Source organism: Misgurnus anguillicaudatus, chromosome 16, assembly GCF_027580225.2.
Source record: "Misgurnus anguillicaudatus chromosome 16, ASM2758022v2, whole genome shotgun sequence".
Taxonomy (NCBI): Eukaryota; Metazoa; Chordata; class Actinopteri; order Cypriniformes; family Cobitidae; genus Misgurnus; species Misgurnus anguillicaudatus.
Genome location: NC_073352.2, coordinates 2,889,433 through 2,916,663, shown reverse-complemented (window position 1 = coordinate 2,916,663; position 27,231 = coordinate 2,889,433). Strand labels below are relative to the sequence as shown.

General features: G+C 36.3%; 1 protein-coding gene across 3 annotated transcripts in view; it reads left to right on the top strand.

Moving 5' to 3' along the window:
• The window catches only part of il1rapl2 (interleukin 1 receptor accessory protein-like 2), a 282,978-nt gene that overhangs the window by 246,778 nt on the left and 8,969 nt on the right, over window positions 1-27,231 (top strand). For all 3 annotated transcript variants that reach the window (XM_055177737.2, XM_055177738.2, XM_055177739.2), the window contains one exon: window positions 19,914-20,043. In XM_055177737.2, the coding sequence (XP_055033712.2) occupies window positions 19,914-20,043 (130 nt within the window). The remainder of the gene's footprint in view (window positions 1-19,913; window positions 20,044-27,231) is intronic.

Here is a 27,231-nt window from a genome sequence, read left to right as displayed (position 1 = left end):
TGCAGCGCTGTGCCTAGAAAAACTTGGTTTTTAACAATGCCGTACATCACTGCAGACTAAGAATCTGTATGTATAATCTCAAAGTTAACTAAACAACACGATGCCGCTTTAGTTTACATTAAAATGCAATATATGAGAAAATTAATTGATAACTACATTGTGCTTAAATTACAAAATATTTTACGAGCATGCACTTTTTAGGTTGATAGATTTAAATGAATTTTCCCCAGCACTTTGTAGGCATATGTTCATAAATAGCCAGCAGCTGCTAGAGCTCCATTTATTTTGCATGTTTAGCAAATTGACAATTAGAAGAGGATGCTACAAATATGTGAATGTAATTATTTTGCGAGTAGAAAATGTCTGTGGTGCTACAATACATTTTTTTCTATTATTGCTTATATAAACAAGCTATCTAAATATTCATTACTTTTTCACGTTTGTGTGGGGAAACAGGTTGATGCTGAAAACATTTAGTTTCGTTTTTTAAATAATTAATTTAAGTTATTATTATAGGTTTAGGGATATGTTTACTACAACAGTTCTACGCACATAGATTGCATTTCAAAGAATGAAAAGAATAAAAGAAGCAAACAAACAAAATCCATAACGGTAACAGACAGCTATCTAAATGCCAACCTAAACCATTGTGGTCCTTTGAGTCCATACTTATCACACAGTAGCTGCTTTTCCAAACTTATGCAATATTTTATAAGTATAAAAAACTTTTGTGAAATGGCAGCATTTCCATTAACCGATGATATCTGTTCATCTACCGCACTAGCCATTATTCTTAACTAAAGGAGACATAAGATTATCCAATAATGCCAAGGAAAACCCCTTATACTTAGGAGTGGTAAAGTATAGGTGTTTCTGGGGGGTAATTTGTTAATACATTGTTGATTATTTTAAATCAAAGGAGATGTAGGAGTGTTATCCAGACATTATTGGCAAGGAAAGCCTCTTATACTTATACCTCTTATAGCAGACACGTACGGGTGTTTCTGTGAGGGTTTTAGTACACACAGAGTGATCTCCAAATAATATGTATGTGACTTACATACATCAGGTCACCTAAAAATGCGAATAACTGTTGCAGTTTGCGAAATACACCTTTTCAGAATTGCCTGAAAAACCACCTCATGCTAGCGTAAAAACGTTTTGCAATACATGGGAGTTCCTTTCAATACGGTTCACTTCGCATTGCGTGATGTTATGGGGAAAAATCCTGTTTACTACCATTTTATATTCTTTTAGTTGACTAGTGGTATACACTGATTTAAAAAAATAAACATTAATGGTATTTATCACTTACTTTGTCATATTACAGTTTTTCTCAGTCGCTTTGGTACATTTCTCGAATCATTCTCGACATTTGCAAAACAGTAAGTGCATTTTTCAAAACAATTTGTACAAATAGCAAAACATCATGGATAACCTGCAAGTTATTTGTGAGTTTGATTGCAAGAGACTGGACAAAATGTACATTTACGCCTTTACTGTTTGTACTGTAATTCATTGACAGACCATGTCATTGCCATACAGAAAGGAAAAGACAGCACTATAGCACAAAGAAAATGAACAAAAGAAGAAATGTGAGCATAGGACAATATCTTTAGAGAAAACTGTACATGCAGTACTGTAGGAATTACACTAAAGTCTTCCTATACCTCCGGACATAGCAAGCATGTTTGGCTAAAACAAGGCTAAATTTGGGCTGCCAGTGAATTTGGGCTGCCTTCTAACCATATAGCCCAAAAATAGACAGTGCATATACTTTTAGAACATGTTAGCCAAGTCAAAAGGTGTTCAAGGTGTTTGCTTTCATTTCTTTTACATGTTGGAATATCGGACATCTTCAAGTTATTTTGGCAAAAATGGCATGTAACCAAATTCAAGGTTGTTTAGGGTAGAAGTGGATTACTCATAGCCGGACTATATTGGGTCTATAGTTAGCTGTCATTTCAACGTCTCGGTTTTTGCTTGCTGGGGGTGTTTCTGTCTGTTAGAGAAAGTCAAGATTCACCTGGGAGCAATTTACCAATTCAGGAAAGATTTAGAAAATAACGTCTCGTGTATAAAAAAATATGCCTTGTTCAACCATTTTGCATGTAAAGACTTATACTATGAACTGATGCCTAAACGTTGTGGGGGGTGAGACTATTCAACAGAGACCCATTATAATACATTTTGATCAACATGACATAAGCAACTGATAATGTAGGAAAAAGCAGAGAATTGTACATAATCATTTGCATGAATGTACCAAAGCATTTGCAACTTGTTCAAAGAAATGAGAAACTGCTTTTTTGATGTGCACAACTGACACAATGATGTGAAAATTGAACAGGTAGTTTTGAGAATTTCAATTCTGATCTAAGAAATGTACCAAAGCGACTGAGAAAAACTGTAAGAACACTGTCATTGCTGCTGTCATCCTTGGAACGTCGTTGCTGAACTTTTTTAACAGCGATCAGCTTTAAAATGTTTTGGTCCTGCTCAATCTTTGTTGACTTTGAGTAAAATAATGGAAAGTTTTTCATAAGATCCCCTGGGGTGAATGTGTTAGCATGACAGAAGCTTGATGCTGTCGTGTGAGAACAAGCAAAATGCCTCTCACGTAAATTATTTGAATTTCATGGCTTACGTTTTTTCTCCGCCACAGAAAACCACCACAGGTTTATCAATGCCATCAAAAGTATTTTGTTTTGTTTGTTTGTTGATCACAAAGTACAAATTAGATGAGGAAAACTAGGATTTTGTTTGTATTCAATGCACAGCCCTTATTGTTTACAATGCATGGAATGGTGCGCTGTGATTTGTTGAGCGGATTTATTGCATTCTGCAGGAGGACTGCCGTTTGTCGCGGTTTGCGTAAAATTAAGAATTTACCTTTTACCGTTTTTACCAATTGCTTACACACGTTTTCAAAACTAAGTTTCCTTTTTTCAAAACTCTAATGCAAAATGCAAAGTAGCTCACATCTCCTTCAAAATGCATCACTGCATTCAAAATGCCACAAACACATGTCAGAATCAAGCATTTGCATCAAATGGCAAACACTTCTTTCATAATAATACATTTTTGGATATATCATGTACAGTAAACACTGCTGTTCTAAATCTAAATCTAAAGCTCTTTGGTCTTTCATAGGCTTATATCTACATTTCAATACAATGTTCTACAGTGAAAGTAATCTGCTGAGAGGGGTAACAAGTACACTGAAAACGCAAATGCAATGTAGAAACAGAAAATATTTATTAGTCCAAACATTACTGTTGTATACATTAGCATACAACAAAACTATAAACATGTAAACCAATAGTATATTTTTTACAGTAGAATACAGTAAATTGTGTGGGGTCCCGTTCCAGGATCTGGCAAGGGGGGTGGGGTGCAGACTGCCAAAACAGGTAATCTGACATTTGACCTATTTATAGGCCTATCTATACTATTGTAAAGAAAAGCAGTGATTGGTTAGTGATCAGTAAAGCAATTAGTGTTTGCACATGTGAGGAGTGTGTCTGTGTGACCTGGTTAAAAAGTGTAGCATTTTGATTGGTTGTGTTTGTAAAAGGAAAGCAAGTTACTTCCTCATAGATATTTGTGTTTTAGGTAAAGAATTGTGTGTAGTGTTTTGAAAAAAGTGTTTTATGCAATTGAAAACTGAGTCAAATGCTGAGAAATAGCTGAAACTGAATTTAAAAGACAGGGTCACAAATATTAATTATAAATAGCAAATAAAAGCAAATAAAACCAATAAATGTATTGTCACTATACAGTAGTTAAACCATGGTAAATTTCTGTAAGGAGAAACATTCAAAACTTTTAAATAATTATAATTATCTTTATTCATTACAGTTATGGCCTAGTGCATGGCAGTGTGTGTTCACAGGGGCGCCGTAAGGGGGGGGGGAGTTAGGACGATTCTAAGGGCCCATGAACTTTTGAGGGCCCCAGCCAAGGACTGTGCCGCACACGCAACCCCCTTAAGCTGAGCCCTGTTAGCTCCCCCCCCCGTCTTTACTCTGCGTTTTAGCGCCTTCTTAAATCCACGGTCCCACAGTGCGCGTGAACTTCAGAAGAGAACAAGGTGTGTATATTTACTGCTATTTGCTATGATATCTGCATATGTGCACTTCCTTACTATAAATGCAGTTTACACAATGTGACGCTGGAGCAATACAATGCAGTTTTCTTTCCACTGTAAAGTCTTCGCTCTATTCACCCCAGTTTAAAAAAACAAGGCGATTTACGTTCCCTGTTTTATGTTATGATTCTAACGCGAAGTCAGTCCTTATAAGCTGTTTTAATTAACGTAGCCGTATAACCTAATTAACATAAACTAGAAATGCGATCGGTTACTCACTAGTTTTGTAACGCAATATGCCAAGGAAGTATTTTTATGCAGTCGTGAATCGAGTTGGTTGTGATAAAACTGAAATGCAACTAAGGCTAAACTAGTCCAGTTATGTATATTAAAGCTTCTCAACTTGCAACATGTTTAAGAAATCAATGGAAATCTGTGTCGTAATCTGCTATAGTTGTCATTAATTTCATTTTAATGCCCCGTTGATTAAAAAACGGTCTGAAGAATCATTTAATAACAGTATATAGCTGTTTTCGTAAAGGTTCTCTAAGCGAATCTGTGTGTTGATTTTTGAAATGTGTTTTCAAACAAACTGAGCGTAGTTAACTCCCCCCCCCCGTGCTTTCATGAACGCGCCCAAACCTAACCCCCAAATCCTTCTTGGCGTTTATTGGTTAGAACACTTTGTTATGGTTTCTGGTGTAGGTTTGGCCAGTTTGTTATTATTGCAGTTTGTGGAGCCTGGGCTGTCTACAGAGATCGCGTTTTTTTACAGTTTGATCAGCGGACAGGAAGCAAGCAGATAGTGAGGAGATGTTTGCTGTATGCGACAAAAAAATTTTTATGGTCTAAAACGCGTGAATTCGCTTAGAGAACCTTTAAAGAGTAACTAAACCCTAAACCAACTTTTTTTAGTTAATGATCTGTAAAAAATTGGGTTTTATTATTGCTGTTCATTGATTTTAGTAAGTTTTTTGACATTTTGATATAAATACTTCAATATATGGTGTAAAAACGTCTGCAGTTGAATTTTCGTATTGGATGTTGGGTCCAAAAAATGCCTCGTGATGTAAGCAGGTTCAAGCTCACCATGCCCTTGTTACGATCTCACCACACACTTAGTTCGTCCCCTCTATCTTCGTTGAGATCTGCCCACTTTTCTTGCATTTTTCAAATATTGCCAGTGGGTGGAGTCAGGCTCTGACCAGGGGTTTAGTTAAGCTTTAAGTTCAGGGTTTCAATCATCTGTCATTATTTTTGCTTTACTGAAGCTGCTGGTGTGTGAAACTTGTTCTTTACCTAATAAATAATGCTAATAATTATAATACAAGCTTTGGTCAAGCATTGTTGACCCAGTCTTATTTGAGGCAGAATGTACATAGAAAAGATGCATTGTTGTTGTTTCCCATTTTTAAATGTTACAATGTCGTGTGTAACAGCTCAAGTATACAGTATGTCACCGAGACTGCCTGTGAAAATCAGAAAAGTCTCAAATCTTATTGTGAGATAAAAAGCCTCACAGTTTAATTTTAACCATTAATTTCACTATGATTTCAATTTGCTGACATGACATTACTCAGTCAACATTAAAGATATCAAGTTTATATTTTCACAAAATGTTCTTTACATTATATTGGATGATTTTATGTGATAAACAGTAAATCACAAATAAATACTTCAGCTGAGTTTTCACAGGCATGGTCACATTTATCTTTAATCTTTAAGAATGTTGCATTTTCTCTGAATATTTGGTTTAAGGTTTAATGTACTGTATTTTTCAATTACATTTACATTGCACAATAAATTATCTTAGCTGCAGACATTTTAGGTATCTATAAATACTGATAACTGTTCAAAACAATAGCAAAATAAATAGTTCTGTATTATTAAATTACAAACAAAGATTTTGAATAGCTACAGTAGGTTGGATTGCATGTTTGGTGCGAAATGGGTATGGTGGGGGCCCGACCCCCTATTTTTTCATAGGGCCTAAAATTGCTAGCGGCGCACCAGTGTGTTCATGACTTGCAGTGTGTGTGTGTGTGTGTCTTGTGTGTGTGTGTGTGTGTGTGTGTGTGTGTGTGTGTGTGTGTGTGTGTGTGTGTGTGTGTGTGTGTGTGTGTTCATTACTCACTGGATGGGTTAAATTTAGCAGACACAGTGTATTCTATTTGCATCACTTTCAATTCACTTAAAAAAATGTATAAGTAATTTAGATTTTTTCCAAGTCAATGCAAGTTATATGTATCCTGAAATCACTGTGACTTACATGGGAGTTTATTCAATGACATTAGCCCAGGGGTCGGGAACCTTTTTATCCAGAAGAGCCAAACAAACAAAACATTTGAGAGAAAATTTTCAAAAGAGCCACAGCAAAGTTTACACTCGTGTATTAGAAATGTTTGCACATTTTTATGTAATAACAACAGCAGTAATATACAACTTACACTGGTAGTAGTTCTGGTAGTTTTATACAACACCAGTAGGTGTCAATAACGCAGTTATTTTTAACTCATTTACACCCAAGCTAACTGTAGGTTACTACAAACAATACTACATTAAAGCACTATATTTTGTTCACTGACATAGTGCTGGTTTCTAGCACTCCTAAGACACCACAAAAATTAGAAACAGGCATCATAAACAAGTTATTAACAAGAAGTGCATTGCACCCTGCTTACATTAATGAGATTTCTGTTGCTGCATCATACTGAGTGCTTTGTAGTTGGGGTCATAACTGGTGAGATTCAGCTTCATGCAAGTTGGTCCATGCAAGCAGCTGCTGCTGTCCCGTTTCCATTCTCCGCTGAAGCTCAGCGCAAGCTTTTTTTCTGCAATCCCCATCGGGATATTTTGCGGCGAATGCTGCAATCTCTTAACATTTGACTTTTTGAGCGACGCAATACGTTCATTGCAAATGAGACACACTGCGGACCCCGACTTCTCCACAAATGCAAATTGATCCGTCCATTCGGGCTGGAATGAACGGTAATTGTCGTCTTTTTCCTTTTCGCCATCTTGCTCTCGTTGATGATGATTTTTAATTTTAAGTTAGGTTGTTGTTTAACTTGATGTGGACATGACACAGGCACGTCGTCCAATTAGAATTCAGCTCTCTGACAGGTAGGCTAACTACAGACCAAACGCCGCTGTCAATCACGTTAAGCTGCGAGTGTCTTACCAAAATATTTTAAACATATTTTATTTTATTTTACACATTCATAATTATACATTAATGGAGTATGCTAATAGTTTAAAAATAATTTTGTCATCTCGTTCGAGGGTGTCTTTTAAGTCAACATTTGAAAATTGGAGAGCCATATAAAATCCGGAAGAGAGCCATATATGGCTCGCGAGCCATAGGTTCCCGACCCCTGCATTAGCCTGTGTGTTATGTTTGATGTTTGGAGATTTATGTTATTATCTATTCATCACTGGACATCTTGTTGACTCCATCAGTTACACTGCTGCTCCTGCCGTAGGGTAAATGCTTTGATCAGACTGCTCATCTACCGATCTCCCTACTGCAGAGGCAGATATCTGCCTTTATCTAAATAAAATAATATCAGCCGAATGAGATGTTGACCAGAAAAGATCCCCTATTATAAAGCAAATCTGAAATTTGTTTGTTTGTTTATTTATTTTTTAATGCCATTCCAGCACACAGGGCTATATATTCATGGCAAAAAAGTTGGGATCTCTTTGGACTGTGAAAGGAAATACCTGAATACCTGGAGTAAACTCACATTCAGTGGCGGATTTAGGCATGGATGACAGGATGGCATTTAGCGGGCGGCACAAGGTGACTGCGAAAATACGAAATGTGATCAATGTCACAGTGCTGTCAGTGCCGAACTGTCCAAACTCCAGGGGCCTCATTTATTAAATGCTGCATAGAAAACATTTTTGATCTTACAATAATTTCTCAAAAGCGCGCACATTGATTCATAAAACGAATGAACGCATGGAAAACGTGCGTACGCCTCACTTTCAGAGGTGAAATCTATCAATCGCAAATAAGCTTGAAATTGTGCAGTTGCAGATTTCTGCCTTTAAGCGATGCCTAATTTATGTCATTGAGATATAAAAGAGTGCCTGTCAATGTTTAAATCCTTTTTGAGCAGCAAGAATGGCTTATATTTCCACAAACCTGCAGCAATCAGACAAGCAAAAGTATGTCCATACGTCTGTCCAGACCCTGATGTGGCGCTAAGCACTTTTCCAAGCCAAAGACAGTTTGTATAAATATAGACTTTACCATAGATATTTTGGGTTCGCACACTTTATGATCAAATCTGTGCGCCCACACGCTTTATAGATGAGCCCCTGTGGTGGTGCGTTTGACTTCATGTGACGCTGCACAGACCAATCAGTGTATGACAACAATTGGGTGCAAAGTAGGAGCAATGGGATCAGGTCTGTCAAAGCAACTGTTACTAATCTATAAAAACATTATAGATGAAAAAAGGTTGAGCCTAAACTATCAGGTGCACATGTTTCAAAAGATATAGTCATGTCTCTCATAAATAAAATATGCACATTATGAAATATCATGGGTTATATGAATATCATATGAAAAATGACAACAGCACTTGACTAATTTGGTTGTAATTAAAAAATTAGAATCAATTTATTGTTTGGTTAACTTTCAAAGTTTGATACATTGTGCATATATGACATCTGCATTTGGATAAAGTTATAATTCAACCAAAATCTATTTTATTTATCAGAATTATGTTCAATACACATTTACAGGCCCTTAACAAAAACACCTCAATGGCCCTTCTATAATAAAAATTATCTCCTGTACAGATTTCCTAAGAATATGATGTAAATTTTGACTTTATATCAAAAAATGTAAGAAAGTCAGGGTTTAAGGATGTTTAGCCTTTAGTCTATAAAATTCAGTGAATTTATTTTATGTGTTTTTTGTTTGACCACTGTGACGCCCACGCAATATGTTTGTATGTTACATAAGTATGCAAGCTTTTCTGACTGAAAGATCTGTATTGGGGTGGCAAAGCTCATTTTTAGGGTGGCGGCTGCCACCATGTGCCATCCGCTGATATGGACAGATTGAAACTCTCAGCGAAATCTTTTTGTTTGTAATAAAACACCATCGCCTTCGTAGTACTACTCGGATCTGTATTCAAATTTTTTAAGAAAAAAAACTTCCAGAACACAATCAAATGTCAGGCTTGCATTTATTACTAAATTATTTTTAGCACCGTGGTTTGGATCTTAAAAGAAACGTCTGTTTTATCTGAAGTGTCATCTGTTAATTTAGCTCCGTTACACAATCAATCCAGCTCATATAAGAGACTCTTTCAAACTCCCCCTCGTTCTTTTGAAAGCATTCACGTCTGTCTGGATAGATTTGTAAGGTTCCTCGTTCATCCTCGGGCTGTTGTCAGAAACAAAATAGCTGGAGGTTTCACACATTTAATCTGTAGGGTGTCTCTGAATTATAACACGTTATTCTGTGTGTCGGCAGAGGAAATGGACTTTCTGGGTCCTTGAAATGTCAACCAACTCTCTGCCCGTGCTATTGAAATAAATTAACCATAACTGTATGTCAGATGATTCCTGTTAGCACTTGAGATCTACAATGCCTCAACAAGAAGTCCATTTGCTCATTGTGCAAGTAAAGCATCAGTCAGAAGTTTCTATTACACAGTGAACTTGTCCTTGTAAATTCTGCCATAAGTGACATTTTTGGATGCAAGCCATGCCCTGCTTAGCAGAGCCAGAGCACAAAAGCACATTGGTCCAATTCTCAGGACAGGACTGTTCAGAATATCTGACTACCTACTGTAAGTACATTTATTTATTTAGCTGACGCTTTTATCCAAAGCGACTTACAATTGCTATATATGTCAGAGGTCACATGACTCTGGAGCAACTAGGGGTTAAGTGTCTTGCTCAGGGTCACAATGGTGTTTCACAGTGGATTCAAACCTGGGTCTCTCACACCAAAGGCAAGTGTCTTTCCACTGCACCATCACCACCTTATGTACAGCTGCAGTAAAACCTTTCATCTATCTCTGATCTTCCATCAAGTCAAATCAATAGACACATAACCTGTAAATCAGAAACATACTGTAAGCAATGATATTAAAATTTTTTATAAACGTTCCCAATGCAGCAACTTTAGGGGGTGTGCACACCAAAACTTTTATTCCTGGGCCAGCGCATTTTTTCAATAGCTTCCAATGGAAGCTCAGCGTTTTTCAAATAAGCTAGTAGCTAGCGGTTTTCTTCCACGCTGAAAACCGGCACCCGGCGTTTTTTCCGCCCTCAACGCTGAGCGCCGAGAGTTGAAAATGATTTAACTTTAGGTAAAAAGATCTGCTAGTCAATGTCAGTTCTTACCCGGCCGTCCAATCACAGTGGAGGAGGGGCGGGACAAGTATCACAGCTACCAACCGTCTCACAGCTGACGTATCAGAGCTACCAAAGCGCTTAGCTGAAGAAAGCTGGCACTCAGCTGAAAAACAGCTGGCATTCGGCATTGTCCTGCCCCGTTTAAAAGTTTTGGTGTGCACAACCCCTTACTCTTCACAAAAAAATCACTTAAAGATGCAGTGTGTAGATTTTAGTGGCATCTAGCAGTGAGATTATTAATTGCAACCAACGGCTCAGTCCACTGTTCACCGAAAAGCATATAGCCACCACAGGACAAACATGTTGTCTAGGACAAAATACAGAACTAGTTGCAAAACACGCTCTGTAGAGCAGTTTATCCGTTTAGGACTACTGTAAAAATGCCAGCACAAAATGGCAACTTCCATGTAAGGGGACCCGTGGTGTACAATGCCTAAAAGCTGCTGTGTGACAGGGTGTACAGGTAACAAGCCAAAAAACCCAGAAATACGTTTTTATAAGCTGTCGAAAACGAGCGTTTAAAGACACAAAAGTGAAAACAGGCAACTTTTCATAGTACTTCTATTAGTAGAACTGCGTCCACTAGGAGGAAACATAGTCGGCGATCCACTTTTTTCTCCTTAAAGACTGGGTTTTACGGCTCCACAGATTATAAAAACTTATTTCAGGGTTTTTTGGCTTGTTAGCTGTACATATTGTCACACAGCAGCTTTTAGGCATTATTCTGTTTTTGTTATAAGCCAGAAATGACAAGGAGGTGGCCTCTCGCAATACAAAGACAATGGAGATGGTTGGATTGTTTTTGTCATTAATTATTTATCATCAGACTGAAAAGATGGTTTTCACAAAATTGGACTGAAAATAATATAATATGATATAAAATGTGTTGCACTGTTTATTCCATAGTCTTTCACATATCATATTAGGCACCATTCAGTATATAGTGCGTAGTATACAGTAAGCAATACACATAACCTTGTTCTCTCAAGAACTTGTTATCTTACCGATCACTGACAGCCTTTCACATTACTACCACCTGGTCAGATTCACAGATGTGACAGTGATGGTCACCTCGCCCAGCAGATCATGGGTCAGCTCACAGTAAATCTGTTCTAGTGTGTGACTGCACCTGTCTAATAAAGAGTTCAACGTCAACAGTGTTATAGTGCTGAAACAACTCCAAAACTTTTGCTTTCACAGTTTGCTTAATGAAGTCATTTCAGGGAAATGTTTGGCTGCCTATCAGCATTATTTAAATGCAAACGTTTTTGGTTATCAGTGCCCTGTTTCACAGGTGTATACATCCACATCATGATCTAGGTTTGATTTTAGAATTCACACTATAAAGTAATTCACACAAATTGTAATTCACATGTTTGGATTCAAACATGAGTTTCTCATACATCTCAGTTAGTGCTAAGAACATTTTGACACTCATGTCCAATGGCTCTACTCTGAGATCACACTTAAAATGTACCCATATCATTGCATTAGTGTCATTTATTAAAAAGAAAGATAGACAACAGATTTGGTGTTTAAAACAAATCTGTTGTAACTGGCATCCCTCTTCATTTAAAGTCCTGCCTCTCTTTCAAATAAATGACACTTACTGTGATATCTTATATCTAATGCAGTGACCTTTAGATATTTTTGATATTTAATACACTGCAGCCAACCTCAAGCCATCCGTGATACACATGTCCATCATCTTTCAGTCGAACACATCTAGAATTAATAAAGCAAATGTCCTTGATTTTCCAAGCTTATAATGGAAGAAAACAGAGATTAGGGTACAACTTCTGACTTAAAACCCCAAACGTGCCTCCACCCTTCACAGAGGTAATCCACACGGCTCCAAAGGGTTAACTCATTTACCGCCAGCCTTTAAAGGGACACAAGGCAGCATTTTTATGTTAATAAATCATCTTCGTAAGTCGGGATATGGTTAAATGACACATTACATGACGAATGAAGACTCTCTCGCCCTCCCCTACCGTCTGTAGGAAGAATACCCCACTTGCAAGTTCGCTATATCCGACCCGGTGTCCTTCAGTCTCGTAAAGTCTCAGATATAGAAAGCATTTACTCCCAGACACTAGGGGGAGCTAGTAGAGAAATAATACTCAGACTTGCCTTGTGTGCCTTTAAAAAGTTGCCCAACAGCATTTTTGTGATTTTCACAAAAGTTAAAAAAAATGCCTTCCAGGAAAATGTTCTTCTATACATATATAAACATACAAATTAAAGAACAGACCCTCTGCTTTTAAACAAATAAACAAAACAAACAAAACTGAATTTTTTATCATATCTTCATTTGTTCTCTTTTTGTAACCTCTTAAATATGGGTAGGTTTCTTCAAAAGTACCACATGTTGAGCAAAAAGCTTAGATAATTACATTTTTATAAAGGAATTTTGTTAGAGGACAGATTCAGAATGATTATCAAAACATACTTGGAGTTTAAAATTAAAATTTGTTTTTGTTTAAGTTTTTTGTGATGCACCAATGTATCAGCATATCAGAAAAAGCATGAGAAAGGCAGATAACAGTTGTTTATTAATTAACTGCGTGAAGGCAATAAGTTGAATGTCTATTGCATAATCCAGAATTAAAAAAATAATAATTATCAAAATAATTAAATACTTCCCAAAACAAAATAAAATCTGTACAAATTATAGTTTGGGATAATATAGGGATAAAAATAGTAAATCACATAGCTATCACATGAGAGATTATTAATTTACATGAGCCATGCGGTCAGAGCAAGAGTATTTCGGGAAAATGTCTGCGGTCTGGGATTTTTTTTTCAAAATCTCAGAAAAGAACAAAAACCGCCAAAATATTATCCTACTTTGTTTCTCTCTCATTATGTTGGTCAGTCGAATGTTAAATAGATCCAATCCATGGCAAACTAGCTAATAGGCCAACTAGTATTGTATACAAGTGTTTAATGTCGGCATTGGCCAATAGTTGGCTGTTTAAATCTGTATCAGCACCCAAAAATCATATCGGTGCATCCCTAGTTTTTTTTATAAATTGGGTAAGAGTGCCATCTAGTGGATAATAGTGGAATTACAGATTACAATAAAAACTCATCAGGAAAGCATCATTGGCAAGGAAATGTTTTCTCTTAATTGGCGAGATAACTCATCAATGGCTGGGGAAAAGATAATAAAGGTCTTTTGCGAGTAATCAGTGTGTTAATGCAAGAAAAAATATATATTTGAAGAGTTTCGTTTCAAAACGAGAGAAATCCATTTTTTAACATTTTTGTCAAAACATGTTATCTTATCATGTTATTATTTTGTTTTATTGTGCTACTTAGCTGTTTTGCTTAAGTTATGAAGGTTTAAATCAAAACAAACCAACTGCAGTTGCATTGAAATTAATTGGAATGCACAACCAAAAAACAAGATTTCTGAACAATTAAAAAAACGGTGGTTATCTTGTTTTGCAACGAAACTCTTCATTTGAAACTGTAATAGCTAGCTTCCGGTAACAACCCCATCTTGAACTAACGCGATTCACTGGAGTCACTACGCAACATACCCATAGCTTTGCTCACTAGTCAAAGATGGTGCTGCTACTGGAAGCTAGTTATTACAGTTTATAAAGTTTGAAATATGGATATTATTCTTACAGACCTTTTTAACTCACTGGAGCCATGCGGATTATCTTTGTGAAGGATGAATGCCCTTTTGGGGGTTTAAAGTCAAAAGTTGTTCCCTAATCCCTGTTTTCTCCATAAGCTTGGGACAGCAGGAACATTTACTAAATTAACTCCAAATGTGCTCATCTAAAAGATGATGAACATATGTATCTCGGATTGCTTGAGGGTGAGTAAATCATGGGGTAAATTTCATATTTGGCATGAGTATCCCTTTAAGTGCCCAAATGCTTTTATGGGCCACCGAATGTTGTATGTTGGGTGCTTTGTGTGAGAAAGGATTTGCGAATGGTATTGTTAATGGACTGAGTGCAGTGATTAACGTGCAGTTATTAGTGAAGTTTATGAATAGCTCTGTGACAATATGATGTTGAATGTTGACAGCGTTATGTCACAAACGCAGCTGTATTAAAAGCAAGGTGAAGATTCTGAGCCCTGTGACAATACGACCATTCTCTTTCAATGCTAAATATATTGCCAGAGATACATGTAAAATATGAATTACAAAAACAGATACTTTGGGTAAAAAGCAGTCATGACAGGTGCTCATTTAAAAGAATAAGATTAATTTCAGTGTTAACAAAATAGTGTATTGGAATGTAAACAACATGAGCACATGTGACATTATCTAAAGCCAGCAGCAGTTTACTTTAAATTTCAATAAAGTTTAATGTGATTTGCTTAGTCCATTTTTTAAGCACAGATCATTGTAGACCTGGAGATTTTCTGACCTCATACAAACATTAAAAATTCAGAAAACAACTCAGTTCAGTTTGGCTTGAGGGATTTTGACAGACTGCTCGATTCATCTGTGTTTGAACAACCACTAATCTTGTGGGGCATCCAGTCAGATGGATTTATATTTCCTAATAATAAACCTTGCATGAAGTTAAAACCATCACATCCTGACATGTTTATGAATTAAGCCAAAAGAGCCATTTCTGATTTAATATTTTTTTCTTTACCTTGTAAGTTTTAACTTTTGTTGGTTGTAAAAATGCATAAAATACACATTTGTGAACACCAGATGTTCTTGTGCGACTTTAATATTGAGAGAGAAAAAAATGGACAACAACAATAAAATGGTGTAAAGAAAAATAAATGAATGTGTTGAATGTTTACAGCATGTGAATTCATAAGCCGAGAGTTTAGGCATTGAGCAATTTTCCTTTGAGTCAGTTTAAAATACATTGTTGTTTGTTTTGTTTTGTCCTCTAGATATACACTTTTAAAACCCATTTCAGTCAAACATCAACAGGATGAATCTTTCACAGCATAAAATCCTCATCATTAAGCTCTGTAACAAGATTGTAATAAAACCCCAGAATCGTTGCACATTACCCTTAGCCACATTAGCCTTAGACAAACTTTATGGGATATAATGTATCACAAAATTACTGAAGCAACTCAATGCATAAATATTCACGGTTAAAACACTGTGCGTGCGGCCATAGCCTCTTTCATTTGCATCTGCTATTTTCTCTCTTTTAAAAGCAGGAGGAGGAAAGCTCTTCACTGTCGCTGCTGTTAATGCTTTTAAAAGGCTTGAAGGGTTTTTAGAGATTATTTGCATTTAATCAACATATGTGAGAACAGCGGATCTGTGCAGTAAATACGGCAGTGATATTTAGAAGCGAATGTTCGCTCAAGTCATTTACTAAATCAGCTTTGTGTTTGCAGTACTGTAACATTGCTTGTGTTTAGAAGGAATTATAGTTGTTCTCTATTCAGTCACCAATGAAAGAATTAAAAGACAAGTTTAAGCAATTTCACACTGTGGACCGAGAAAACAATCTTTTGCTCCTTTGACCGGTTTTCAGCATAAATCCATTTATTTCAGTAGAATTAGGATTTAACATTAGGGTCAGCGGTGTAACACTCATTTTCTGTATGCAGTTCTACATAAAAAATCTAAAACACAGTTTATAAGCAGTAGCTGGATTTACATTCATACAGTACTAATACATTTCCATTTTTAATCAGACTAGTGCTCCGAATAAAAACATCTCATGTGACCACGTCAGTTTAAATAAAACGTTTATAAAATAGTGGTTTTATTATACAAATGCATTCACAGTTTTCACTGATGAAAGAAATGTGCATGTTTAATATGTTTAGCCCCGCCCTTTTCATTACATGAGGAAAGCGCTGACCAATGAGTCCATAAAGGGTTCAACATAAATTCATTTTATTAGTATGAGTAGTACGTATGTATGTTTCTGCAAATGAATACACCATACACTTCAGCTCACAGGTCAAATTTTAGTGCAATAGTTTAATAATCTATATTCTGAAATAGAAAACAAACATGACAAATAAAAATGACCATGAAAGACAACTCAGTGTGTGATGGATAATGATTGTCTAAAAGTTGGCTAACAGGGGCCTGTTTCAGTAAGGAGGCTCAACCAACTCCGAGTTAAAACTTGAAGTTGACTTACTTTGAGATAGGAAACTCTTGAGTTTTTGGTTACAGAACAGCTGATCTGAGTTAGTTCAATCGACTCTGAGTAGGTTGACTCTGAGTTAAGCGCGTGCCCAGCCACTATGAAAAGCCATCATCAATGGAGCTCCGATATTACGATTCACCATGGCAACAGCACGTAAAAAAGATTTCTGAATCCTTTTTATTACTAAAACTGAAAGGGGTGTGACATTGTCATCGTAGGTGCATGTCCACTGTGAGAGACATAATTAAAAAAAAAACAGAAATCACAATGTATGATTTTTTACTATTTATTTGTATGATACAGCTGCAAATAAGTATTTGAACATCTGAGAAAATCAATGTTAATATTTGGTACAGTAGCCTTTGTTTGCAATTACAGAGGTCAAACGTTTCCTGTAGTTTTTCACCAGGTTTGCACACACTGCAGGAGGGATTTTGGCCCACTTCTCCACACAGATCTTCTCTAGATCAGTCAGGTTTCTGGCCTGTCACTGAGAAACACAGAGTTTGAGCTCCCTCCAAAGTTTCTTTATTGGGTTTAGGTCTGGAGACTGGCTAGGCCACGCCAGAACCTTCATATGCTTCTTACAGAGCCACTCCTTGGTTATCCTGGCTGTGTGCTTCGGGGTCATTGTCATGTTGGAAGACCCAGCCTCGACCCATCTTCAATGCTCTAACTGAGGGAAGGAGGTTGTTCCACAAAATCTCCCAATACATGGTCCTGGTCATCCTCTCCTTAATACAGTGCAGTCGCCCTGTTCCATGTGCCTCACAGTAGGGATGGTGTTCTTAGGATGGTACTCATCATTCTTCTTCCTCCAAACACGTTTAGTGTTTAGTGTCACTACATTATGACCAAAAAGTTATATTTTGGTCTCATCTGAGCACATGACTTTCTCCCATGACTCCTCTGGATCATCCAAATAGTCATTGGCAAACTTAAGACGGGCCTGGACATGTGCTGGTTTAAGCAGGGGGACCTTCCATGCCATGCATGATTTCAAACCATGACGTCTTAGTGTATTACCAACAGTAACCTTGGAAACGGTGGTCCCAGCTCTTTTCAGGTCATTGACCAGCTCTTCCCGTGTAGTTCTGGGCTGATTTCTCACCTTTCTTGAGATCATTGAGACCCCACAAGGTGAGATCTTGCATGGAGCCCCAGTCCAAGGGAGATTGATAGTCATGTTTAGCTTCTTCCATTTTCTAATGATTGCTCCTTTATGCAGCTAACGACCTTAAACAGGTGCATCTAATTTAGGATAATAAATGGAGTGGAGGTGGACAATTTAAAGGAGGGTCAAAATTCTAGCTGATAGACAGGTGTTCAAATACTTTTTTGCAGCTGTATCATACAAATAAATAGTTTTAAAATTATAAATTGTGATTTCTGGATTTTTTTTAGATTATGTCTCTCACAGTGGACATGCACCTATGATGACAATTTTAGACCCCTTTATGATTTCTAAGTGGGAGAACTTGCAAAATAGGAGGGTGTTCAAATACTTATTTTCCTCACTGTATATCAAAAGTGGTTTGCACTGGCAATTTGATTGTAACTTAAAGACAGCTTAAAAATGTTTTACAGTGCATAATAAAAATCTATGCAATGAATGTACTAAATGAACTAACGAGATAGTTAAACACAGCTACTCATTTAAAAAGGGGAGGAGACAGAATAAAACCTGCTTCTGACCAGGTTAGGTTCAGAGAGTAAGTTACCCCAGACTCGGGGTACAAGTTACCTCTCCTTCTGAAAAAGGTTTGACTTACCCCGCTGTCTCGTGTTTAACAAACCTCCCATTTCACTTAACCACCTTTCTGAAATGGGCCCATCTATAATAGCTTTGTTGTTAAAAAGGAACATAATTGTGGGTAATGACACTCCTAAAACTAAGGTGCTACACAATGTCAGAAACATTTTTGACTGTGTGCCTCCACTTTAACAACTTTAGATATATAAAACGGTCTTCTTATTTGTAGTTATTTGCAGTATAAAAGATTATGTAGACCAGGGGTCCACCAACCTTTTTTACAAGGCAGCTCGAACCTTATGTCGGGCTCGTGCCCCAAGTCCAAGTAACAGAACAGAAGAAAAAATGAGCTGTGAAGAAGGAAATGAAAAGGAGGAGATGCCAGAGGAATTGGGGCTGGTCGCGGAGGCACATCCCGTTTACCATGCTTTTAATGATGATTGACACAGGACGAAATGTTTAGGTTCCTTTTGAACCTACGTTAAAAGTGTACCCGTTAAAATATTATTACTGCAGTGAAAGAGTTTATTTTGATCGCTGGATAATTCTGTAGTTGTTCTCCAGAAGCCTGCAATTACTTTTCAGTCATTTGCGATGACAGAGTTGAACGTCTTCATGTATTGACATGATTTGCGAGGTACATTTGTAAATGATTCATAAAGTAATACATACGCAATTCTATCGATTGTGTTTTAGAAGTATTGTGTGCTCAAACTCTAATGACAGAGAGAGAGAGCAGCAGCCCAGTACAAAATTGGAAATGATCAATGTTATTTGAAGTCGGCTCTTAAAGGACAAAACATTTACGTATTACGTAACTGTTATACAAACATTTTTTAGAACGTTCTTGCAACTTGGTGACAACTTGTCCATGACCTGGGATTGGGTCACAAACTGGTGGTTGGGGACCTCTGATGTAGACTACATAAAGGAAACAATGAAATGGTCCTTTAAAGAACCTTTGACTGAATGCTTTTTTTTTGGGGGGGGGGGCAAAATGGTTCTTATATCGCATCAAAGTATTGAACTGTTTGTAGCCTCTTTATTTTTAAAAATCAGCCTTTTTGTAGGAACAACATGAACTGTGAAATTGAGTTTAATAAAAGAATTTTCTTTTTCTCCTTTTTCTTGGAAGTTGAACATTGTAGTGTTGAGTAGTGCAAGTAGAAACATTAAGGTCTTGTGTATGTTTGACAGTATAAGCACATGTACTGCATCCCTCAGTAATGGCACAGAATGAGTCCGTGAGTGTTTCTTTGAACATAACTGTGACCTTAGATTGCTTTCAACATCTCTACAGAAATGCATTAGGACTGCCATGTTTTCTTTTTGTTTGTGCTCTTCGCTGAAGACTCGTCTCAGATTTCTGATGTGTTTCTCTCCCATGAATGACATTCCTGTAGTTCAAAGTTCTGAAACTTTCTTAGAAAAGGTTTCTGTTCCTCCAGATCACAGAGGTCATCTGCTTGTACAAGTGCTGAAACATCTTTAATAAATCAATATTTGTGATCATATTAACATGCTGGTAAAGTGTTAGGTCAAGCTGATTTAATGCGGTTTTATTTTACAGGCATGCGTCTCATCTTGGATTGCAAGGCATTCTTTGGTTACAGCGGGGACGCTCGGCCCATCATCTACTGGATGAAGGGGGATAAGTTTGTAGAAGAGTTGGAAGGACACATAAGAGAAAGTGAAGTCAGGTACTGTCACTTCTCAAACCTTTTATTTTGGTTATTTGAACTCGGTTTGCACCACAGTATGAAAATGCCCTAATTGCAGGATAACCGGCAAAATTGCACCTTTACTCCTGGGCTGCATTTCTCAAAAAACATTGTAGCCTAAGTAGGTCGTAACAATGATCGCACAATTCATCTTAAGGCCAATTTACACTGATCCAACAGACAGTTGGGTCAGTGTGAAACCCCTGTTGGCAGTTGTTGGATCAAAGTAAATGAGACTTTAGAATGTTGGGGTTTGTTGGAGTTGGTTGGTGTTGGGCCAGTGTAAATTGGCCTTTAGACTTTTGGGCTGTTTCCCAAACACATCGTAACTTACGTAGTACTTGAAAATCGTTGTAGCTGAGTGCTCTGAGATGATCATGAAAAATTAAATGACTCAACATGAATAAATAAAGAAGGAAACGTATTTTGGTACAATTTTGACAAAAGTTGTTGTTACTAACAAAAGGATATATGGTTGCTGCTGAGTGCTGCTACATTTCAGGAACAACAAAATGTTGTTTAAAAGGGGAAATGGCATCTAATTAAAGAAACCATGTTATTAAAGGTTTTCTTGGTGTGATAATGTTCACATATCACTGCTTTTCATCTATTCTATTAATTCAGAAGGCAACACTGGAAAAGTAAATACCTGATTTGCAGAGAAATGTATTATTGTCTCTTACCGTATTTATTTATCTATCTGTAAGGTTCATAATGACTTAAAGTTGTGCTCAATATAAATATGTACATAGATCAGTGTATAGAACTGTGTTGTTAAAGTAAGACTGTACATTAGCCTGATAATAATAAACAAATAATAATAATATAAATTGCAGAGGCATTGAGTCCTAACTAAATATGAAAAGGATTATTTCAGGTTGCAAATATTATTAAAGCAAAGACAAGGTTTAGATAAATCTAGAACTAGGCCTTAGTTGTATTAGGACATTAAGTAGTTTTTACAAACAAACCTTACAAAAAAAAAAAACATTAGTGCTATTGTTTCGTCTCAGGATGGACAGCTGTAGTATTTTAAGATATATCAGTGCAAGGTGTTTTTTAATTAAAGCAGCACAAACATCCATTTTAGTCTGGGACTAGGATAAGTCCTGCCCCATAGTCAATATTATTATTAACAATAATATTTTATGAACATCAAGTGAAGATCATTAGACTAAACATTTCAAAAACAAGTCATTTTATAAGGTGAAATTTCAGCACTTGATAGCAGATAGTGACTTGTAAGCAGCACTTAAAGCACTGTTGCAGCCTGTGGGCGATCGTTCCTGTAAAGTCAGATATTAATACAACACAGAAAAACGTGTTATTAACCACCAAACCAAATTTGAATGATGGAAAAATGCCAAGTAAATAAAATAATTAACCAAATTTCAGAAAAATAGGCAGCATTTATCTCATTGAGGCACTGTTCGGGCCCGCATAAAAAAATCTGTTCTTTTTTGTGAAGTCATAGTGAAAAGCTGACTTTGTTATTTTTATTCATTTATATAGCAGCCTAAAATGTGCCAGGTTATTTCCAAATCTTTTTAGTTTAGACTGTTTTGTCTGGTTCTTTTCTGTCGCAGACTTACTTTAATTGATATTGTAATACGGTTTGATTAAATAACATCATTTGAAATTGCCATACTTTGACATTTAATGAATTGACGCCAGTGACGCACAATCCGTCATTTTATTCTCCCAGTTCAAGCGAGATGATGCAAATTATTCTGGCCCACCCAGATTTTTAGAGGCCCACCCATCATGCACTTTCTGCCTCCGTTACTAGATCCAACTCTGCAATTCGGTATAGTTTACAATATTTGTGGCATGTTTCAGCAATACATTTGTAACATTTATAATGTGTTTAGAAACAGTTTTCAAGATTGTCTTTACACAGACTTTAAGTGCATTTTTGGGAAATGCATGAGAACAAACCTAGCTTGTAGAAAAAGCTAAGATCAATCGTGATGGGGAAATGCAGCCCTGACTGTCATATCCATTCCAGACAGAACATTTACAGGGCAAAATATCACCAAAGAACTAAATTAAAGAATAAGGAGATAAAAACAATATACTATAAGTAGGCTGGAGCTATTGAACTTCTTGGTATTACATTTGAAAAGCAAGAGAGGATTATGTAACAGCTCTATGATCTAGAAGGAAAAGATGCAAATGTAATAATGGATGATGATTTTTACTGAGGGCACAGAGACCTCTAGTGAGAAGAGTAAGAAATGATTTCAGAAAGACATTATAGATACACAGTGTTTGAATAAGTTTCTGAAAGCACTGGATAACTCGATTCAGTAAGTTGATTCAGTCATGAAAATTCTTAAAAAGGCAACAGTAATGTCTATAATGAATAATGATTTTAACTGATGTTTTATTGTTGATGTATTTTCATATATTTTGTATTTGTTATGTTCACCAAAAAAGTAGTAAAAACAAATCAGCAAGAATCAAATGAATCATCAGTACAGAACAGCAAAAATGCAATCACACAAGAATTTTCATTGGGTATCTGTAAATATTTAACCACAATAAACATGTATATTTTCAATAAAAAAAATCATATAAATCTAAAGGTTTAAATGGGTGTAAAGGAATTTATATATATATATATTCTTATATATACACATAATATATACATATTCTTTTAAACCATTATAATAACATTACGGTAAACATATTATTCACCTAAACTCTCTGGTGAAAGAAAATACTCATTGCAGGGATTAAAATAGGCTACATGAAACATCCCACAATATTAAGCAATGACCAATTTTGTGATGCCGCTAAACCTTGAAAATCTAATGTTGTGAGTAAAATTATGATTGATGTTTCTTCTACAGAAAGTACATGGATACTCTTCACATATAAAGCCAAGGAAGGATTTTAATCAATCTAATGAAGTTTTTTTCCACATATCGTAAAACCCAGTACCTTATGTTATTTTACACAATCAGTAATCAGTTTTGTCCCTTCTACAAAATGTCTGCTTTAATTGCAGAACAAATGCCAGCTCGAATAAGATTTAACTGTTTAAAACAACACATTAACATAAAACTAACGAGAGGCAACCCTTGCTGTGTCTTTGTGTGATGTTTTTAAAAAAAGTTCTCTCTAAAACTGGCCTCGAGTTTAAAACACAGACAGCAGCAGAAAAACAAGTGCACTGAATGTCTATCGCACTAATGCATTTTAATTTCAAGTGCTTTAATCTTAATATATTCCCTCTGGTACCCTCTGGAAAAACTCAAACGTAAACTTGAGACTCTGAGGAAAGTTTTAGTTTTAGAGTGTAAATCAGACTAAAAAGCATCATACAATCTATGTCTAAAGGAAGTGTTTCACAGGTTTTATAACCTCATTCCTCAAGCATTTGCACACTAAAAAAAAATGCCTCTCCAACATAAAAATTTCTAGTGACCCGTTGCACCTCAAATTGTTAGTTGGCCCAATTTAAGTTGGGGAAACAAACTTTTTTGTGTTTTGCTGACTACCCCAGCATGTACACTGAACTTAAAATAGAGTGTTCTGTCAATTAAATATTGTCTCTTGATTAAACATAGCTTGTTGGGCCAAATTGACACATGTAGCTTTTCTTTATGGGTTGCACCATCCAATGTTATTGTTAGTCTTATTGCCTGTTACCTTGACTAAATGTTGAAAAAGGTCACACTACATCTTACATTTGATATTGTAAGCCAGGTAAACTTTTTTCTTGCGTAATTCTATAGTCAATATTTTTATTATTTCTCATTTTGTCTCTCTTTAAAGAGAATGGTATGTGGGATATCTATAAAATGGCTTTTGGTAGCGAGAGAGTAGAAGAGGGATGTGTTTAAAGGAACAGTATGTAGGATTGTGGCCAAAACTGGTACTGCAATCACACAACTGGTGGCCAATACACAAAATGACAACATAAACTTCAGTTGAGGGCTGCAACTTCACTTTTTAAATGACAATATCCTGGCCGGCCACTGTTGTCAGTGATATTAAGAAATAGTTTTCATTTCAAATACTTATGTCTAGTGACATATCAGGGCCATTTTATGATTAATTGATATAAATTTCTTACATACTGTTCCTTTAAAGGTATTATACTGGGCCTCATTTATCAATCTAACGTAGAAAACATTATCTTACGACAGGGTTCACGTGTGAGTCATAAAACATTTGTAGGTCGCCAATCTCAGTGTACAATTGATTGTACGTTGATAAATGTGATGGATGAAATTATTACACCCATTTAAATGAAGCCCCGCATCTACGGTTTACAAAATGAAGAAACGTAACCTGGCCATGCAGAGGAACATCTCCATGGATACTAAACTTTGAACATTTAGGGGTGGTTTCCCGGACAGGGATTTTCTTAAGCCAGGACTAGGCAGGCCCGGCTGCAGGATGAAATGACTGAGGGGCATGTGAAATTGTTGAGGGGGCTTAACTTTATACCATCAATGATGCACTGAGATCTCGCTTTGAAAAGACATATTTTAAATGCAGCGGTCCATAAAACACTCCATATGCAACTGCACAGCACAGGTAACCAGAAACTCACTAATGATGATAGATCATAAGATATTATTTGATAGACTAGTAAGTGTGGATTAAGGATGTTTAAAATCTGTAGCCTGTGGTCAGGACATGAATGGATTAAATCAGAAAATTTGCAAAGGTTTATCCCCACATATAAATTAAAATTAGCAGGGTAACTGTGCAGTATACCACATTATATAGCCTATGTCCTATGTGATTTCCATATTATAGACGAGAGTAGGCTATTCAACGGCAATAAACATCTGCAATAAATATCCTAACTAGATTATTTCTCAAAACTTTGGAAAAAAAACTGTTTTCAAAGGAACTGTATTCTTACAGTTAATCAAAGACGCACACATTAGTCCGCATATGATTTGAATATTAGACGAGAGAATTTATATAACGGCAACAGATGTCTCATATGGCAATTAATATCCCCATAGGCTATAACTTAACATAACAGCATAATGAAATTAATAAACAGAGAAGGAAGCAGGATTGACATGTACATTGTATTATTATTACCGGAAAAACAGCAATATTACTGAAATAACTCTGAGGTAGGCTAAATGCGCCAAACACGCTGTTAAACGCAAGTTTGAGCAATAAAAGTGGATAAAACATTATTTTCTCTTAAAACTTTATATGACAAAAATGATATTTAAAGGAAATGTATTCTTACAGTTATTCAAAGATGCACAAATTATTCCATATATTAATTCCTGTTTAAGAGCACGTTCGTCTCTGGCCTTGCTCTGTTATGTAATAGCTGCTTGACAGGTGCGCATCTCCGTCTTTTAAACGGGTATCATTATAACATTTATAGCAATAGAGTAAACTTTATAGTTACTTCCACTGTGTTTGTCTGATATGAATAACACACGTCGGCAAATTATTATTATTATTTGAAAATAAATAGTATTTATTATTTGAAAATTATTATCTTATTTGAATAGATTTTTATTGCTGCTTCCATAGACATCAGTGTGTATTTTACATACTATAGGCTATTGTTTTACCAGTGCTTATGTGTATTTAAATGTATGAAATCTAAAATAAACATTATGAAGTTGAAAACACTGCATAGTGTTGATATGTAGTATGACAGCGCTGAGCTCGTCTGTCTGGCTCAGCGTCAACCAACGTGAAAGACATTTGAATCTGGCAGTAATGTCACCTCACTGAACATTCTAAATCCCATATGGGGATAAGGTTAAATTATTATTTAACTCAAAAGGATGAATTTTATTTGTAACCATGAATCCAAAAATAAAACAGAGGGGGCACAAATCAGACCTGAGGGGGCAATGCCCCTTTTGCCCCCTCGTGGTGCCGGGCCTGGGACTAGGTCTCAGTTTAATAGGAAATATAATAGTTTTAACAAACATGCCTTACTATAAACATTACTTGTGTGCATTTTGAGGCAAAACAAAGGGCACTGATGTATTTTAAGATATGTCAGTGCAAGTTGTTGTCAGTTTAGACAGCTCTTATATCAACCTGATCTCACGAATTTTCGTGGCATAGTCACGGAATTTTGTGCTCATTTTTCCGTGGCATTCTCACGGATCTCCGCATTTTTCCATGGCCCTGCTACGGACTGTCTTTTTCCGTGGCATTCTCACGGATTGGTTACTCAACTGTTTTGTCCTATTTTCTTACCATTTTTGCTTAGGTTTAGGGTTAGATTTACATGAAATGACATCCCTACCCAAACCCAACTCTAACCCCAACGCCAGGCAACAATTGTTTAAAGTTTAGAAAATATAAAAGAATAAATCAGAAAAAAATAGTATAAACCAATATTTAAAGTGACAAACTAACGCAAACACCAAATCTAACCCTAAACAGAAGCGAAAATGGTTTGAAAATAGGAAAAAGCAGTTGAGTAACCACTTCGTGAGAATGCCACAGAAAAAGACAGTCCGTAGCAGGGCCACGGAAAAATGCGGAGATCCGTAAGAATGCCACGGAAAAATGAGCACAAGGTTCCGTGACTATCCCACGGAACTTTGTGAGATCATGTTGCATACATTTATTTTAATCTAGTACTAGTCTTATCTCTGTCCGGGAAACCGCCCCTTATGGTTTAAACTAAATGGCTGTTACAGAAAATAGTTACTGTATTGGAGAATCTAACTGAGCTGGAAGTTTACACAGAAAGCAGAGGAAACCTGTGATGCCAGTTTGTTTGAAGCATTGTTATGTTCATTGATTATTTCTGTTTGATCTTTCTCAATAACTCTTTCAGTTCAGGTGACAAATGCATTAAGTTTAAAAATCATGCAATTTTAAGGGGTCTGGATGCGTTTTATTTACGTCATAGCATTGCATATAATTGAGTACACAAATAGTGGAAAGGTTGCAGTTATATCAGGCATTTTAATGCTGTGTTCTGTACCACTGATTTTGATTACAGTAGATTTATTAGTGCCACAGGGATAACATATTTTTGTAGGCCAACCCTAAAGTTAGCTGGGCACTGCTTTCCTCACCAAAAAGCTCATTCATTTTTCTAGACTTCTGGATTTTTGCAAAAATAAGCTTTGTGTTTAATAAAAGTTTCACACTTACAGTAGATGTTTTGTCCAACAAGATAATCTTCACAGATGAATACAT